General features: G+C 48.3%; 6 protein-coding genes across 6 annotated transcripts; 3 read left to right on the plus strand and 3 right to left on the minus strand.

Moving 5' to 3' along the window:
• Nucleotides 1-142: 142 nt before the first annotated feature.
• N7510_010480 (alkene reductase) lies at nt 143-1,267 on the minus strand (the record flags this gene model as incomplete). Its single annotated transcript, XM_056982405.1, has 1 exon — nt 143-1,267. One exon carries the CDS (start codon nt 1,265-1,267, stop codon nt 143-145), a length of 1,125 nt encoding a protein of 374 aa, XP_056830241.1.
• Nucleotides 1,268-3,443: 2,176 nt separating this feature from the next.
• N7510_010481 (MFS transporter) lies at nt 3,444-5,234 on the minus strand (the record flags this gene model as incomplete). The annotated part of the gene is made up of 1 exon (XM_056982406.1): nt 3,444-5,234. The coding sequence occupies one exon, from the start codon at nt 5,232-5,234 to the stop codon at nt 3,444-3,446; it is 1,791 nt and encodes a 596-aa protein (XP_056830242.1).
• A 1,793-nt stretch (nt 5,235-7,027) lies between these two features.
• Nucleotides 7,028-7,483, plus strand: N7510_010482 (uncharacterized protein; the record flags this gene model as incomplete). Its single annotated transcript, XM_056982407.1, has 1 exon — nt 7,028-7,483. The coding sequence occupies one exon, from the start codon at nt 7,028-7,030 to the stop codon at nt 7,481-7,483; it is 456 nt and encodes a 151-aa protein (XP_056830243.1).
• Nucleotides 7,484-7,996: 513 nt separating this feature from the next.
• N7510_010483 (glycosyltransferase) lies at nt 7,997-8,626 on the plus strand (the record flags this gene model as incomplete). The annotated part of the gene is made up of 1 exon (XM_056982408.1): nt 7,997-8,626. The coding sequence occupies one exon, from the start codon at nt 7,997-7,999 to the stop codon at nt 8,624-8,626; it is 630 nt and encodes a 209-aa protein (XP_056830244.1).
• A 1,160-nt stretch (nt 8,627-9,786) lies between these two features.
• Nucleotides 9,787-12,802, plus strand: N7510_010484 (uncharacterized protein; the record flags this gene model as incomplete). Its single annotated transcript, XM_056982409.1, has 6 exons — nt 9,787-9,931; nt 10,141-10,568; nt 10,631-11,029; nt 11,131-11,783; nt 11,852-12,615; nt 12,669-12,802. The coding sequence occupies 6 exons, from the start codon at nt 9,787-9,789 to the stop codon at nt 12,800-12,802; spliced, it is 2,523 nt and encodes an 840-aa protein (XP_056830245.1).
• A 1,423-nt stretch (nt 12,803-14,225) lies between these two features.
• N7510_010485 (SMP domain-containing protein) lies at nt 14,226-18,146 on the minus strand (the record flags this gene model as incomplete). Its single annotated transcript, XM_056982410.1, has 6 exons — nt 14,226-15,001; nt 15,055-15,235; nt 15,428-15,676; nt 15,732-16,090; nt 16,146-16,673; nt 16,853-18,146. The coding sequence occupies 6 exons, from the start codon at nt 18,144-18,146 to the stop codon at nt 14,226-14,228; spliced, it is 3,387 nt and encodes a 1,128-aa protein (XP_056830246.1).
• Between the last annotated feature and the right edge of the window lie 434 nt (nt 18,147-18,580).

The raw sequence follows: 18,580 nt of genomic DNA on the forward strand, positions 1-18,580 counted from the left end.
CCAAGCTGAAGTAAACAGAAGAGCGATTGCATTGATCTCATAGTAGCATCCACTAGTAACAATCATACTTAAATCCTAATTATTTTCCAGCCAAGTCCTAAAATTCGAGAGCTCAGCCAAGCATTCTCGCGATTCAATTCACTCATTTAACACCATTGTCTTGAGTCGCTAAGTATTCTTTGCTGAATGGATAGTCGATGTAGCCTTCTTTTGTTTGAGCATAAAAGGTCGGGCGATGATAAGGATTCAACTCGAGGCCGATCTTGATTCGAAAGATGAGGTCCGGATTTGCGAGGAAATGGCGACCGAAACTGATAGCGATGTTTTTTTTCTTGTGCAATTTAACATGATTTCGGGCCGAATCTGGCGAATAGCCTCCAGCGACCAGAATAGGCCCGTTCCAGATTTCATAGATGAAATTCAATGAGGCATTCGGAGAGTCAGGACTAACAACAGTGTCGCCTTTAATCCGCGGTTCAATTGCGTGAATGAAGGCAATGCCAAGATCCTGGAGCCTGGAGATCAAATCTGAAAATTGAGGTACAGGGTCTTTCATTCCCATGTCGAAGAAGCTGCTGAAGGGACTGATACGGAAGCCGACACGTTCTGGACCAATAGCATCACAGATGGCTTTAGTAAGCTCTACTGCAAAGCGTGATCGATTTTCAATGCTGCCGCCGTATCTATCCTTGCGCTGATTGCTCACATCTTGGATAAACTGGTCCACAAGAAATCCGTTATCAGCGGCAATTTCAATTCCATCAAAACCGGCTTTGATAGCATTTTCAGCTGCAGTGACATAATCCTTGATGGCAAATTGAATTTCTTCGAGTGTCAATTCTTCAGGCACCGGCGCACCTGGCATAACAGCTTCACTCAAGCCGATAGGACTAGGTGCTTTCACAACGATCTCCTCTTTTTCAACAGTTTCTGGCTCCACACCTCGGCCCATTGCCATCAACTGCGCGAACATGAAACATCCTTTTTTATGGACTTCTTCAGTTATCTCCTTCCAAGCTTTGACCTGAGAATCGTTCCAAAGCCCGGGCAAATGAGCGATTCCACCAAGCCAAGGAGCGGGTATGTTGGTATCAGAAAAGATTAAAGTTCCAGGAACGGCGGCCCTTTGGCTGAAATATTCTTTCATAATCTCAACGGGAGTATGGTCATCCGATGCACGTCGCCGACTCATGGTTGGCATGATAATGCGATGGTTGATCTCGAAGTTGCCAATCTTCAAAGGCGTGAAAAGACGTTCCTGATCCATTGTGAAATTACTTCATTCGAGAAAAGATTTTGGTACTTTCGATTCGGACTTCGATGGAAGTGGCAAGTTAAATGAAGTTGAATAAAAAGGCCGCACAAAAACTTCTGCGCTGGTAAAGATAGTCAAGGCTGTCACCCGGCTTTTATATTATTATATGGTGACCATGCGTAATCTATATTACGTATTCATTTTCACCGCAACATTAGAAATCACAGTATTAGCCTCGCTCCTAGATTTTGATCATGTCCGATTCGAGAGGAAAGGCGTCATATATGACGTGAAAGTAATCCTCGTCAAGGACTGTACTATCTATGGAATGTTGTGGCTGTTGTGAACGCTCACCTGGCCTGCAGGATCTAGATTGGCCAATTAAGGCTTAAAGGTTGGGCATCAAATTTCCACTTTGGGTTAGCGCTGAACTTTGAAGTTTTACGTACATTCCACAAGTCTCCAGATGTGTTTTTTGGGAACAAAACTCAAAGCGTCCTGGTTCAGGCCTTGAGAAATTATTCAGCATAAAAATATTAACTAGCTGAAATTTTGATGTAATTCCAAGCAATGAAAGTAATACCCCACGCGCCCCCAATTCATAGAACGAAGGGGACAATATCTGGACGGATAATAAGATCAGATTTGACTCATGTCGGAGAAATAGAATAATTCGAATCCCCCTTTCCCAAAATTCCCTTCATTTTCTTTGCACTGTCCCATATCTACCCGGCCCCCTCCCGGTCCGGGTCAATTTGGCCTAAAAAGTGCAAAAGATTTCACAGACTACCGAAATTTAAATGAACTTCAAAATTGTGATCAGATATACAAATATATCTGTCAAGACAGTCGATTCAAGATTTCCTCTGTAGCCTACTTGAATTCCGACATTGCTGCAAATTGCAATGTGGGCCCGATGCTGATTCTAGCTACCCCCATTTTTGCTAACTCTCTTTTGTATTTGTCCCGTGTGGTGATATTTCCATCCAAACATTCAAACGTCCACCAAAAGCTTCCACGAACTCGGCCACCTCGTGAAGATGCAGTCAGTCACGGTCTGAGGCTTTCTCAGACATTTCCTTTTCCATCCAGATCCTTTCTCTGTTTCGGGTCATTGCCGAAAATGACTTCGTGGTAGTTCTCCTGTTCGGTCGTGGGAAGCATACTGGGCCTCCATTTTTTGATCTACCATTGGAAAATTTGCCTAGTGCTAATTCGGGCAAAGAAAAGCCATTCTCAATGGCAACAATCTACAAACTTAAGGAGGGCAGGATTGTGCGAGAAACTGGCGAGAAGTCCGTGCTTGTTGCTCTAAATTAATTGGATCTCTTGGCCGAATTTCAGTTGCCCAATAAAGATCTTATAAATGTCTACATTAACTGATGGACTTTCGATACAATTCGAATTCATCTATTCTTTTTCGGTAAAATGGAGCCTCATCATAAGCAAACGTGTGGTAGGTATTCCAAACTTCATTGTCCATTTAATTTAATTTAAAATCTATCGCATTCAAAAACTCTTGAATATCGCAATATCCAATTCGAGGCAATATCTCGTTCAGCCGCGATGTGAAGAACACTTTGTGGTCGATTTTTGTACTCCGTGAAATCGCCACAAGATACACCCATGAGAGCGAATTTTCTCCTGGAAAAAAAGGTGGAATATTGCAAACTGTGATTTGAAGACCATCTAACAAAGTATCAAGTTGCCCTGATTGAGCAGATTCCGAATCAGGAAAACGTTGAAAGGCGTAAACGGCGCACGCTTGAGCTGCAGCACTTTCGAGCCGCCCAAAAATATCACAAATGTCAAATTTCGCTTCCGTAAAGTAACATACAGTTGGAGGGAGATGTTGGAAACGATAATTCTGGTATACGCGCACCGAATGCAGCTAATGATTCTAATTTGAGGTCACGAAAGGTCTGATGCTAAGCTATCTCAATCGTCCCTATTTATAAAGATGATTCTTGGCATTCTGATTATTTATTTATTCCGCCAGGAGCCGTGGGGTTGAGAATACAGAGTGCTGGAATGGTGGACGTATTTTTCGGCTGACATTAGGAGATATTGCAATGATCAATTATTCAAGTTTCATTCATATTATATTTGAATCTCGTCTAGAACTAATATAGTAGTACTTTTCTCCTTAAGGCATTCTATCCTCGGCTGAAGCAACCATGTTCGCCATCTAACTCTGGGCAAACTTGGACTTTGCACGAAGCTTCTTGCCAAACACATACATCACAATTGTTCCAGGAATGCCCATAATGCTCAAGCCTGCAAGAACAGTCACGCCTTTGTGGACACCCAAGTTGATGAACAGCGGCCTCGCAAAGAGGATGCACCCGGCGGCTAAACCAGATCTGACCAAGTCATTTGCAGTGAACAAAGAAGCTGCATATTTGGGGTAAGAGATCGGAATGTAAACAAATAGCCCCTGAACAATCCAGAACATTCCAATTGTGAAAATTGCTACGCCAATGAGAGGTACTATCCAATGGATAGAAGACCTCGAGGTCCAGGCGAATAAAAACAATCCAATCGGTAGAAGGAAGGCGCCAACGATGGCAGGGACCAGACGGTGTTCTTGCTCTCGAAAGCCTTTCTTCAGGTTATCGGGGACCATATACCAGTATAGGTATGCAAAGTAAGAGATTATCCCAATGATCGCGCCGACACAACAGGCTAAAAAAGCGAGACCTGTTTCCCCGAAATTGAATCCATAAAATGGCGGAAAAACTAGCGGGAAGACTTCGAAGAAAGTGTAATAGACTGCGTAGAAAAAGGCAGTATAGACGTTGACGAAGAGAATCGAAGGATCTTTCAACGTGATCTCACACGGTTTGATTAACGCGTCGAATAGTATGTCAGAGGCAGTCAAGTTTCGTTGATCAATCTCGCTTTGAGCTTTGAGCTTTGCATTGCCTGTGACTTTCCGGAGTCGATTAGCTCTCCTCAACAAGATGTTTGGCGTCGAAGTTTCGGGTGTAATGAATAATATGATAGCAAGCATAGGTGAGGATATCCAAACGATCTCCCAAAGTGGCCATCTCCAATCTTTGCCGACTGCAAGAAAATTTCCAATTGAAGGCCCAATCGCAGGTCCTGCCCAAAAAGATAGAATCCACCAACCAAGGCCGTAGGGGAAGTATATCAGGGAAAGCATATCCCCAATTGTGGCTCCTCCAATACCTATCGCAGCACTGCCGAACAAGCCTCCAAAAAATCGTAGAGCTAACAAACCGCCAAACTTCTTTGCAGTTGCAGTCGGAAAAGATAAAGCCCAGTATATGACAAAGGTAGTGACGTAAACTGGGTTCCTCCCAACTACCGGTATCTCGGTGAGAGGTCCAAAAATCAAGGGACCAACGCCGTAGGCAAGCACAAAAAGCGCTAATCCAAGCTCGGCCGCTATTGCACTGACTCCGAAGTGTTTCTCCACTCCGGGTTCTGCGGAAACAAAAAGAGATCCTGACAGATATGTAACCCAGGTGTACATGCAAATGACGAAGATAACGAAGCTTTTTTTTAATGTCGACCAGTTTTGAGGATTTGCCGGATCATCACTGGTATACCAGTCGACGAGGATTATACCATCTTCGGTTTTCTGTGGAATGATAGGTATCGACTTGGTGCGTTGAATCTCTAATATTTGCTCTGCTTGGAATCTTGCAACGCCATAAGGCGCGGTACGGGCGGTAGTCACCGTCCTCGCCAATTCCAGGCTCTCCAGATCGCCAACTCCATGAGCGAGCAGCCTGGCTTGCGATACTTCGTCGATTTGAATAACTTCAGAGGTTCTTGAAGTTGAATGAGATGCACCGCATTCTTGCGATGTTGTCTCTTCCGCGAGCTTCAAAAGTCTTTGATACTGCAATGGCAGCACGAAATCAGTTCTCTCCTCTGGATATTGGAGTACTTTATTACGCGTCATCCATCTAATGACTTGGCCAATAGGCGCTTCACGAATGATATCCATTACAAGACGAGATTGAATCACGATAGAGTCGCGAATCGAGAGCGAGACGAGGATTGAATGGAAACAAGGTGTTCACAGAGAAAAAAATCAGCAGGGATAGTATGACTTTTCTTTGGTTATCTCTCAGGTTGAAATTGAGTATAAAAGTTGTTCTGATATATTCCTTTGACGTATATAATCAACACACTTATACTGAAAAGGAATTCAACTTAAGTAGTCGTATGTCGATAAGCTGGCAGCTTTAAGAATTATCTTTAGTAATAGGGACAACTTAAATCACAATAGACCGTTCTCGAATCGATCAAAAGTGTATCTGTGGACGTTGTTGTGACGACACCTATCACGGTAGTTCTTCTTTTCACAACATGTATCTCAGCATATTGACGACATGACCTATATGCTCTTTGAGCTAATCTAAGATAAGAAAATACATGTGGAAACATTTTACCAAGAACCCAGCCAACTCTGGTAAATAGAATTACGTCATTTCTCTGGAGTTCAACCAAATAATTATAACGCAGCGGTGACTAGATAAAATCGCAGTTCAGTAAAAGATGTGCGTCGTCATAGATGGAGCCAAACAGATACGAGTGTGTGTGTGATACAGTGTGTGTGTGATACGAGTGTGGGTGTGATACGAGTGTGTGTGAGATACGAGTGTGTGTATGGTAATTAAGTGACTTAACACAAACTTCAAGTCCTCCGAAGCTAGTCTTAATTTGGAAAATCTTGTTGGAATCACAGTTCTGTTTTGGGCTGGTGCTTTGTATGCTCCGCTTTGAAAGTAACCTGGGGAAGCTATGTCGCCTCGCTTCGGGTTTTTCTTAAGGTAACAAGGCTGATCGTCACTGATTACTACTTGTAACCCCGATGATATCACTCCGCCGTCATTCGAAACACCGGACTGAAATCCAGACCGACCGTTCCCTCGGAATACGAGTACCACTTCCTGACTAACACATTCTTGCGCCAGCGGTACTGTTCTACCTTTGGGGGGAAAATGTTTCCGCATCAATTTGCCGCATCCGGTTTAGCAGCTCAAACGGCAAGACTATAAAATCCTCATTCAATTCAAATAATTATATAATAAAACGAACGGGATATGGTCTAAAATCGGTGACAGCGATGGTTCCACGTTGAAGCCAAATTGGAACGCTTTGGACTGAATCTAGACAGCTCCATATGTTTATAACTAAAATTCTGCACGTAACATTCTTTGTAATTGTATTGTAGCCTCGCTCATAAGGAGAAACTGTAACTTCATTCAGTAATCTTATTCCATATCACCGAACTGCCTTTGCCAGGACTGCAATCGCCTCTCATTATCTGAAGATCTAAGTATTGACAATAGTTCCTTACGTCATTATTTTCTTAAAATCATCTCATTCCCACTAGTCTCCACAGTAGCCGTTGAGATGCGGTTTTGTTTTCCAAGAAATATATATAACTGTTCTAATGGCTGAAAACATTCTAAATCACTCGACAGGGTGATTACATACCCACTATCTGCACTTTAAGATAATTCCAAGATAATTCCACCTCACGAAATGTTGCTCGGAATGCGCCACCAGATAGATAGCCTTGGAGCTCGGACTCGACTTTCTGGTATGCTCTACAGCGCAACATTATTTGTGTTCACGAGTACTGACCAAATATAAGATGACGGACAAGTTAATATTGATGTCGAAGATCAGAAAAAGTGCCCCTCTTCTATCACGCCCCTTCGTCATTTTCCAATATATCAAGCGCGAAACTCTGAAGCGGATAATAGAGATTGTCCAAGAGTACCGTATATGAACATAGTGATCCAAGTCGTTGGGTCTCGCGGGGACATCCAACCCTTTATTGCTCTGGGAATGGCTTTGGAGCATTCAGGGCACCGCGTCCGAATCGCGACCCATGAGACTTTCAAAGAATTTGTTGAAAGTCATGGGCTTGAATTTTTTAACATAGGAGGCGATCCGAAGAAACTCATGGCGTACATGGTGAAAAACCCTGGATTACTGCCCGGCATCGACAGTATCCGAAACGGGGAAATTCAACAAAATAGAGCGGCTATTCGACAAATTCTCGATGGCTGTTGGCGATCCTGTTTCCAGAGCCTCGAAGCAAGTGGTGATGTTAGTGACACTGGCAGCGATAGGCCAGCGCCTTTCTTTGCAAATGCTATCATCGCCAATCCTCCATCCTTCGCGCATGTGCATTGCGCTGAGAAGCTAGGCATACCCTTGCACCTTATGTTTACGTGAGAAAACCAGGCCTCTTACTTTCGGATGCGGAATTTTAATATAGGGCAGAATGCCATGGTCTCCAACCCAAGCCTTTCCTCATCCGCTGGCGAATATACATCCATCCTCTTCTGACGCGAACGTTATCAATTACCTCTCCTACATCTTCGTCGAAATGCTTACGTGGGAAGGGCTGGGAGATGTTATCAATTTGTTCAGGAGCAAAGTTTTGGGCCTTAAGCCTCTAGACAGAGCATCAGGTCCAATGCTAACATCCCAACTGCGGATTCCGTACACATACTGCTGGTAGGTGTTCTATTCGATTAAAGTTGAATGTTCTTGCTAATGCCTTGCAGGTCACCAACTTTGATAGCTAAGCCTAAAGACTGGGACCCGCATATATATGTGTCAGGATTTTATTTTCTGCCATTATCTTACAATAAGTTTACTCCAGGTAGCGCCCTGGAAACATTTTTGAAAGAAAAGCCAGTAATATATATTGGTTTCGGTTCTATCATTGTGGACGAACCCAAAATGTTAACGGCTCTTCTAATCGAAGCGACGCGACTGGCTGGGGTAAGAGCTGTTATCTCGCAGGGCTGGGGACAACTGGGCAGTGAAGACATACCAATTCCTTCAAATGTCTATATTATAGGGAATTGTCCCCATGATTGGATTTTCAAGAAAGTTTCTTGTGTTGTTCACCACGGCGGTGCCGGAACCACTGCTGCTGCCATGGCTGCTGGAAAGCCATCTGTTGTCGTTCCCTTTTTTGGAGATCAGACCTTTTGGGGTAAAATGGTGGCTAAAGCGGAGATAGGTCCTGAGCCTATACCGTTCCGACAGTTGACTGCTGCCAACCTTGCGACAGCCATTCGGAAAGCCCTTGAACCAACAATCGTTGAAAGAGCGAGAGTAGCTGGGACGCAAATCGACCGAGAGAACGGCATTGATGCCGGAGTCGCTTCCTTTCATGACCAACTCCTACAATCCCGGTTGAACTGTTCTATTGCTAATAGTCAAGCCGCGGTTTGGAAAATTCAAAAAACCGACATCCGCCTGAGCTCCGGTGCGGCGGCAATCTTGATGGACAGAGACTTACTTGACCTGGAAAAGCTCGAACTGTACATCTATCTTGCCCTGTCGCGGTTGCACTGTACCTAGTGTGCTAACTCACTCCATCTAGGCTTCGAGCTTGCAAGTATGATTTAAATATTGGACCCCGAGATCCTTTTTCAGGTTTTATTCTAGCTATCATTGATTCAACAACAGAAGTGATTAAAGGGTTCGAAGATCTCAGCGGTGCGACCAAAGAACTCATGAGACTTATATTTGAGAGAAATTCTACTTGCTCAGGAAAGCGATCTGCCACCGCTGCGAGTCTGAAAGGTATTGGAAGGGCTTCTGTGGCTTTGATACGAGCTCCGATTGACATTGGCGTTGCTGCCACACGAGGCCTCCACAATGCTCCAAGGATCTGGGGTGATCAAAATATCCGACGTCAGGAATCCATCGATGGCCTAAGAAGTGGGCTCGAAATAGGTGGCAAGGTAAAGAACAAACATTCCTCCGGCTTGTTAAGCCAGCAACTGATAGCTCCAAAGGGATTAGCTTTCGGCGTATATGATGGTGCTTCGAGTCTGATTTGCCGTACTACGCGAAATTCAAATCATTTGAACGTTTCCAATGCAATCTCAAATCTGAGCATTCAAACTCTTTCGTGTATTACGAAAGTTATATCTGGTAAAGGAACTTATAATAGAATAGCTATACATTGGCCCCAAATCTGACTTGTCTCTTACAGGTTTAACTTCCGTTATTGTCTACCCACTCAAAGGGATTGATATCGAGATATCCAGATCCCTATCAACGAGAAAATATACAACTTTTGAGATGGAGCTTCTTAGCCAAGGTTCGAAAGAAACTACCAATATAGGTCAAGATCACATTGACAGAGTTTTGACTCAATGGCAAGACATAACACGGGGTATTAGTGAACAGAAGTTTAAAAAGAGGCGATGGAGTTTGCTGGGAACTTGGCAAAAGAAAAATGCTTCAAAGAAATCTAAAAGTCATGAAAGGTAGAAATACGGATCTAATTTGGTGCCCGATCAAGATACACGGTTCGTTGCGTTTTGTGCACGTTTCAATTCCTATAACGACAACTTGTCAGCATTCTTAGAAAGTTGATTTGAAATATGGGAACTGCTAATGATACTCCTGCTTCGTCAGGAAGAAGAGAAATATATTGAAAAATGCAGATTCACTGCCTTACTATGTCCTACCTCTCTTAGTTCTCTGACGTGTATCCCTTGTGTTCTACCATGCCCCCCGGGGCCGCGGCGCGGCCCCGCGTCCCCCCGCCCTGGACGGGCCCGCCCGTCGTGCGTGCCCCGAGGGGATCCATCCATGCAGCAGATACCCTCGCGGTGATCCCTCACATCATCCGAGACCGCGCGCGCGCGACGCGTCGCGTCGGATCGATCGAGGGAGGGAGCGGGAGACGACGAACAGGTCGTCGTCGCCGACACTTCCCTCCTCTCCTCCTCCTCCCCTCCTTCGATCCTATCGTGACGATTGACTAGAAATCCGATCCTTCCTCCCTATCGCGAAGGTACGATCGTCCGACCTCGATTCTAATCGAACGTGCGAGATGGCTGAATTGACATGATCGATAGCGTACGCGAACGAGGATCGATCCCCTCGCCTCACCTTGCTATACGTAGAGATTGCGCGTCCTCCTCGAGAGATGGACCTCTTCACCTTCTACGAACCCCTCCGCGTATGGATCTGCCGGCCCTGCGAGATGGGTGTGAATCCACACTGGATCGAGGGCCACCTCCGCGACCACCACAAGGCCCACCCGACCGCGAGGACCCACGCCCTCCGCCGGGAGGCCCGCGCGGCCGCGTGGGACCGTCGTCCGTGGGACCCAGCACGCGAGCCCTTTGCGACGCCGGCCCCGACGCACCCGCCGATCCCTGGCATCCCAACGCATCGCGGGTACGGCTGCCCGGAGCCCGGCTGCGAGTCGGTCGCGGCGACTGGCCTCGACACGATCCGGAAGCACCGACGGGCGGTGCACGGGAGGGCGCCCCCGCGGCCCGTAGGGGGGCGGCCGGCGGCCACCATCCGGGGGAGCGACGCCCACGGCCCGTCACCTGCCAGCGCGTCTTTACCAACGTGAAGGGGGCCGCGACCTTCTTCGTCGTGACGCCCGTAGAGCCCCGACGACGGACGTGGGCGGAGCTCAACCTAACGCCAGCGGATACGATGCGCGTCGAGGTCAACCGGGCGATCGAGCGGGCTAGCGCGCTCGTGGAGGCGGACGATCAGCTCGCGCCGATCGACCGCGAGACAGGCGCGGATAAGACTACGCCGTGGCTCCGGCGCACGCGGTGGCCCGAGATCATCGGCGGCCACTCCTTTACGGCCATCGCGGGCCTCGCCGCGGGCCCTGACCCTATCACAGAGCCAGTCCTAATAGCCATCGCGAGTAGCGTCCGGCGCATTAGCAAGGCGGCACTTGATAGCCTCCACTCGAACCGGATCAACGAATTTGACCAGGTACTTAGAATACTCGCGTAGGGTGTAGTCGCAGTCATAGTCGATGCTCGCGAACGGTCGACCCTCACCAGAGGAACCGCCTTGCTAAATCGGTGCGATAGGTTCGCATCAATACGTTCCGCCGGCGGGGGGAAGGGATATGGAACCGGCCGATCCATATCCACCTCCAGCCTACGACCTTCCGTCGCTATCAGGGGGTGTGGGTCCGCCTTATTAGCTTTGTCTACCGAACCTCGCGGCCTAGTCAGCCGATTAAGCTCCGGCATCAACTTACGAACCGACAGCTCGCAGCGCTCGATCGCCTTGAGGAACATACCCGGCTCATCATTCTCCGCGAGCGTGAGGCTTCTCGCGAACCCCTCCAGCCCTATATAGATGCTGAGACGCGGATCGATCCGCAGCTAGAGGCAGACATCACAGGCCTACACGATCAGCTTGATCGGGCCTGCCTCGAGCTCTCGATCGCGCTACTTGACCACGAGCTTAATGGGGATATCTATGAGAGCGCGGTCGTTGGGTTCCTTGCGGCCCTTGGCGTCGATGCGGAGAACCAGACCTACCGCGACCCGTCGAACTATACACCGTTCCTCTCCGCGATGGTCAAGATGGCACAGCTCCTCGTCGCGCAGCAGGCGATCCAGCTCGTCGACGACGGCCAGGTCGCGTACCCAGGGGAGGTTCTTGATGAGATGCGTGAGCGCTTCCTCGCGTTTGGGGTCCGCGCGCCCTTCCACTGGATCACACGGCTTCGCGCGTATGGGAAAAAGTCCAGACGTCATCGACGGGCCTTGGGCACCTGATCTGGTCGGACGACCGTCAGAGCCTTAACTTCCGTGAGGTCCACCTTACGATGTCGGGCCTCCGGCGCTTCGTCCAGACGCAGGTCGAGCTCGCACAGTGGGACCTCGAGCAGCTCTTCCTCCTTCGCGAGGACGAGGATTCTAGTAGTGAGACCCACAAGGGAATTATCCCAACGCTCCCCCTCTCCCAGCTTACGGACGACCCAATCAACAACTCGCGGGGGTGGAATTTCCTCTCCGATCCGCGGAACCGCGCAGTACTCCCAACCACAGGCGAGCGCTGGCTACTCGACCGTGTACTTGCGAGCGATACGCTTCGCGACGAGTTTATCTCCGTCCGGCGGTCAGACTCGCAGGTCGGGTTCCAGAAGGCGGCCGTCGACGCCTACCGCGAGATGGTCGATCGGTTCCTCCAGCGGCTCCTCCTCGCGATCCACCTTACGGGGGGCCAACCCGCGCGAGCGACGGAGGTTATCTCCCTCTGGCACCGTAACACGCCAGAGGGGCGGCACCGCAACCTCTTTATTGAGAACGGGCTTATCGCAGTCGTCACCGCGTACCACAAGGCGCAGAACGTCACGAACTCGATCCGGATCATCCACTGCTACCTCCCGCAGGAGCTTAGCGCGATCCTTGTCTACTACCTCTGGCTCGTGCTTCCGTTCCTCGAGCACGCAACGATGCTCGCGGCGGAGATACCACAGCCGCTTAAACGATCGCCGTTCCTCTGGCCGCGAGGGTCGAGCCACTGGCCTCCAGACTCCCTTGGAGTTATACTCCAAGGGAGTTCGCAACGCATCTGCAGGTCGCGATCAACGTACCGATATACCGGCATATAGTGATCGGGATCTCGCGGATGCACCTCGCGAGCGGTAGGTTTAAGCAGGACTATAGGCTCGAGCAGAACATTGCAGATGAGCAGGCGGCGCATACTTCGTGGGTCGCAGGGACCACGTACGCGCGGATGATCTAGGAGGCGCTAGGGGTGATCGAGAGCCGGCGGCTCCGATTCCGCGCCGTTAGCCGCGAGTGGCATAATTTCCTTAGGCTTGCGGCGCCGCCTCTCCCTCCCCCTTCGCCGAGATCGTAGAAGCGACGGGATGACGTCGTGGTAGACGACGATTCTAAGGAGCCTACGAAGAAGCGCCGACGGTATATCATGATCGATGATGACTAGACTTGCGAGTAGGATTCGCCTCGCGAGGGGAGAAATATGTTTACGAGGTTATTAGTAAATCAATCATCTCGAGGGGTATTTAGGCATCCCTACCAATGATTTCCGAATTCAGGTATCGATCATGGCTCTTGAGAGCATCGCGAAGAGGAACATCTCACGACATCCACCCTAGAGAACAATAAGACTTGCGAACCTCTTGATTCTTTGTGATTATTCTTGTCGCCATATGGCCCCCCTACATCGGAAGTCGATAGAACAGTTCGCGACGCCTTCCTCAAAGCACAAAGGGACTCGCGGACCTCTCAATGATTGATGCCACCACCCGGCCCCTCCTGAATCGGAAGTGAATGAAATCGTTCGCGACGCCCACCCTAGAGACCAAAGGGACTTGCGAACCTAAACACGATTTATGGCACCCTCTGACCCTCTCTGAATCAGAAGTGAATCGAATAGTTCGCGAGGTTCAGCTTAGAGAATAGAGGGGCTTGCGAGCCTATTGATTCTTTGTGCCACCGTTCGACCCTCCCTCACTCACTGCCATCCTTTGTTCTCGGGTGTTAGGGTGGTTAGGGTGTGTGTTGTGTGTGTGTGAAATCATTTACCCCGACCCATCGCTGAGCGATATGCAGTCTACTGCAACTATATATTCTTCTATGTACATGTAGAGCGTCCCACTACCTGAAAACGAACTTAGAGCCTTGTCAAGGCCTGCCGTGGCCTGTTGCCGTTGTAGGCGTTAGGCTGCCCTCATGGTGCACGGCTTTGAAACTGTTGTGATGCCTCCGCAAAGTCCAGCGCAGCCTCCGCTGTGCCGGGCAGCGTGGCAGCGTTTTGCTTACCTTCCTTACCTTCACCACAACCTCCCAGAACGCTCGACACGCTGTTGAACGCATCGCCAACCTTCCTCCTTAGCTCCCGTCACAAGGTTCTCAGCCGCGGGCACTCTACGAGTACGTCGACCACGATCTCTCGTGCACCGCGTACACACTTGTCGTCTTCGGCGTGAGCTCGGAGCTTGCGATATCACAGGCCTTCTGGATCCAGTCCCTGACGTCATGGCCAGAAAACATCCAGGGTATACGCGGTTTCGATTCGCCAACCTCGTGGCGTTTGTCTCAAGCATCGGTCACGAAATTTGGATCCTGTTCATGATACTGGGAAACGATACTGGAAATGGGTTGATATACGGCCCCCAAGCGTCTTCGACATTGTGTCTTGATCACTGCGCTGTGTGAGCACTCTGATAAATATTAGCTCCGGCAATTACTTGAAGATTGGAAGATAGACCGACCTTCCACTGCATAACTTTACGAGTTGTTCGATGTAGCTTGCCTTCATGCTCCTTGCTAGCCGTCTGTGGCTGATCATGTTGATGGCCATCTTCATGGTTTGAGATGTTATCATTGTCGAAGGCGGCTTCCTCTAAAGAAACCTTGATTTTGTTGTCGTTTGCGATGCAAAGGACTTCCATAACGTCCTCTAGATTCCTGTCTTTAGAGGCAAGCTTCTTGTGATGGTCGCTGATGCCGGGCCGGAATTTGAGATGCACTTCTATATGCCCGAGTTTGTCGCCATTCTCCAGTCCACAGTTAGCCTCTGCTCGCTTGAGGTCACCTTTCCACACTGGCAAGGTCACCGTCTTCTCCTCATCATCGGGTATGTCTTTGAGCCACAGAATAGCAAATGCTGGAATATGATGGTGGATATGAATGTTTTCCACAAACTGAATAACAAGACTGGAGCAGTAACGACGCTGTACCGCCAGTTCAACTGGCTGACCTTGACGACCACTCCAGCAATTAAGCTGTACCCTCATTCGGTCGCTCTGAAATGAAGTATGCAGTTTCAATCCAAGTCCCTTATAATGGTTGGGCAAGTCATTTGAGTTAATATCGGACGTAATCTGGAGAGTGCCGTATTCCCAACCTAGGAGTTCTCTAGGTACTTGTAACTGTATCGACCGAAACACCATCGAGATACGAACGCGACCACGCCCTACAGTCGTAGTTTAGTCGGACCGAATCTATCCCGGATTAAGGTAGACTTACCAATACCGCCGGATAATGAGAAATAATCATTGATTTGAGATCTTTGCTTGAAGATCTCTGCAAGCGGCAAGACAACAATTCCGACCAAAGGGTCGTGTTCATGCATCCGAAGATCACGCACTGAAAGTATCACCTCTGCTGTCCGCCAGTCGCGGATGAATCTTTCTGCTCCAACGTTAAACTGCGGCCAAGTCAGTTTCAGCATCACACGTGAATAAATAACAGCACTTATGTTCCAAGAATGAAAAGCTCCTGTGAAAAAGACTCCAAGTAAGGCCAATATCTGTACATTGATGGTTTTACCGTATGCAACAGTCGCAAAAAATCTGCAAAAGGGACGACCGGAATAGGATCATAAAGAAAAGAGACATACAGATGGTTTTGCACTTTTAGGTTTCGTCCGTGTCTTGAAGATTTTCTGGTGATTCAATATAACGGTGCAATAGCTGCTGAGCAGGTCATCACCTTCTGCTTGGTCATCGTCTTCACCAACGCCGTCCCCTTGGTTCCTCTTCACTTTTTTAAATCCAAGACCAAGGATCTGATGAATCTGAATTGCAAATATGCCGCTGTAATAATCAGGGGAGGGTGGAGATGAGATGAATATCTCATCTTCTTTGGCCTATGCAGGATCCGTGAGTAGAAAGAAGAATTGACTCCGGTTCAATGGTTTTTACCTTGAGGTCTTGCACTTTCTGTTGTTGAATCTCATGAGATTCGTCTCTGCTTGCTTTTGGAAGCTTCTTTGGTGCCCCTTCTACTGTCTTGTCCTTGATATAATCGACGTTTTTAACACCCTGATGATCGGTCTGTGAGGCAATCTGAGTTGGTGAAATTCTTCTTTTAGAAAAATATCCCACGCTCCAATCCAGAATGCATGGTATATCCCTTTCGGTGCTGGGTTTGTGCAACGCGTCTCGTCGATCCCACATCTTTCCATTCGTGCGGGGGGTTTGCATGACCTCGTTGAGCCCAATATCTATAAAGCCGAGATCATTGTTAGCTGCAGTCTGGTTGGCGTCCCATAACTGCACTCCTGTCAAAGTACGTTAGACCTCAAACACACAATGGGAGAGTCATAGAATTCTCACTAAGTCTTTCCTGTGCATTCAGTTCCTTGGGGCCGATGATAATAAAGCCAGTCTCGTCCCAGATCGGCTCCATTTCCGATACAATCACCCTGGTCGCCCACGCAGACTTTCCAAACTTGGTCCAGCTGAGGGAGACATACGGATCCACAGACCCTTTCTTCAGTCTAAACAAGCCTGTAGCACTTCCCTTGAATCCTGTGGCTCGTTTGATCCGAACGACAACCACACCATGAGCGCTTGTGTCTTTCTTGAAGTCCTCAGCCATGATGATGTCCTTGAGATCTAGCGTCAAGCTCTTGGGAGCGACATAGTCGGCTATTGCGGTGTCTACCGAAGTCTGAATGAAGCTGGAAATAATCGGGAGATTCATGATGTTAAGCCCATGCTTGAACACGGGCATGCAAGATAGGTCGACCTTTGGTTGTCCCATTAAAGTAAAAGTACTTTGAGCGAGGAAGGGAGGATCGGGTGTGAGTTGGAGTCGGAGGCGGAGCATCCCAACGATGCCCCGTATTTCAACCCAGATGGCTAGAGAAGAGATCGTCAGCTTCTATTTATCAAATACAAGGACGTTCAAAGTTCCATGGTACGAGAAGTAGGGAAAAAATAATGGTACGTATCTTGCACTTTCCAATACGTCCCAATCCATATGGTCATTGCTGAAAGAGGTCACGGGTCCCTCAAAATGAGAAAAAGGAAATACTTACGAAGACGTATACCTGTCGGTAAATAAATGGCCAGAAAAAGGTGAGCATTCTTAGCCATCGTACTCAATTTTCTTCCTGCAGGCCTCGCTCTGTACGCAAAGGCAATCTCGAGACTGACAAAGTCTCCTTCCTCGGCTTCCACGACTTTCATAAGGTTCTGTTCTTGCTCCTTTTGAGGCCCGTCGTTGGTGTACTGGCTGGGCTTTTGGTTCTCCTGCTGACTGTTGCTATCTTCATATTCCGTGCTTCCTTGGGAGTCGCCTCCTCCGTGAAGCTTCCCACTGCCCGAGACCGAGCAGCCAGTTGCATCAGATGGAAGCCATCGTACCCCCAAGATGCGAGGTGCTTCGCTTCCTTGACCTAGGTCTTCAACGTTTATCATATTTACCAGTTTCGGTAGGCTGGCTTGCATGGAATCCTCGAGAGTATCTGCCAAGCTAGCGAAAAGCTCCGGATTGACCAGTGGCCATATTGACGCCAGGAGAGAATTGAGCCATTGTGTCGACTCAGGTGTATTGGCATCTGCTTTCTCCCTTTCACTCTGCCCTTCGCCTTTCCAAGCCTGGTCCACCCAGAAGCCATCAAGTTTGTTTTCTACCCAACGACGAAAACTCCAGACCCCGAAGACGAGCACAACTGCTTCCAAAATAATTGTCGCCAACACGGCATCAGCCCATGGTCTTCGACTGACCTTATCAGAACTCGATAACTCTTTGCTGAGGTCGAAGAGATGTACAAAAAAAGGAATCAGTGCCATGATCAAGAGAATAACTCCTATTCCGACGTTGACAGCGAATCGGAATGTCCTGATCAACTCAGTTTTCGCATACTCGTCGCCTGGAGCAAATAGTCTCTCCATACCAGCATGCGCTTCTTCGCCCTCCGTCGTTTTATGTGACTGGATCTTGCTCTTCCCTCCAACTTTACTCGATCGCAGCTGTTGGCTACCAGTTAGGGGTATATTCTCAAGAGCGTTTTTGAGTTCCTGGCTTGTAAAGTCATGTATCATCACTGGAAGATGTGTAACAGGATCGGTGACTTCTCGTTCCCCATCGTCCTGCTTCCCATGATTTGTGTCGTCGTGTTTATGTTTTTGATCTTGTTCGCACGATGGAGCATGCGACACGTTCACTCCATGCCCCCGTCCTTGGCGAATTTCTGTCTCGCTTTGCTCCAGCTCGCCATCTTGAGATGTATCAAACATCGCCTGGTTCTGGTGTATGGGTTTTGGGCCATAAGGTAGTCCACGCTCATTCTGAAATCTGCCTTTGTCGGCTTCATCCTTCTCGTCCATGATTTCGTTAAAATATAGCAGCTTCCGATTTGTGTTGCTGCTGCTACTGTTTATTTCAGTACTGCGGGAAAGTGTTCAATGGAGAGGTTTAATTACGGTAAAATCTGCCGTCGCTGATCTTCAGGAAGGCACGCTGCGTTCCCTAAACTGCCAATTATAAAGGTGGTTTTCGCCAGTGTATCTAGAATGCCAAAGTTGTCCTTTCTTTCCTGGATCATACGTTCCTAGTTCGTACGGTAATTTCCCTATTCGACAGATATCACTCCTGCTATTCCAGCGTTTCTAGTGAAGCAAATGTGAAGGGTGAACGCGGTCATAATGACGTCAACGTGACACAACTTCTGTTTTTGAAGATCATCAATGATCTGACTTATTTTCGAAGGACGTCGACTGCTACGTGTTATTGTTCTTTGGTCGTCTGGCACTTCGATAGC

Source organism: Penicillium lagena (genome assembly GCF_028827675.1).
Source record: "Penicillium lagena strain IBT 129212 chromosome Unknown utg000007l_segment0_segment0, whole genome shotgun sequence".
Taxonomy (NCBI): Eukaryota; Fungi; Ascomycota; class Eurotiomycetes; order Eurotiales; family Aspergillaceae; genus Penicillium; species Penicillium lagena.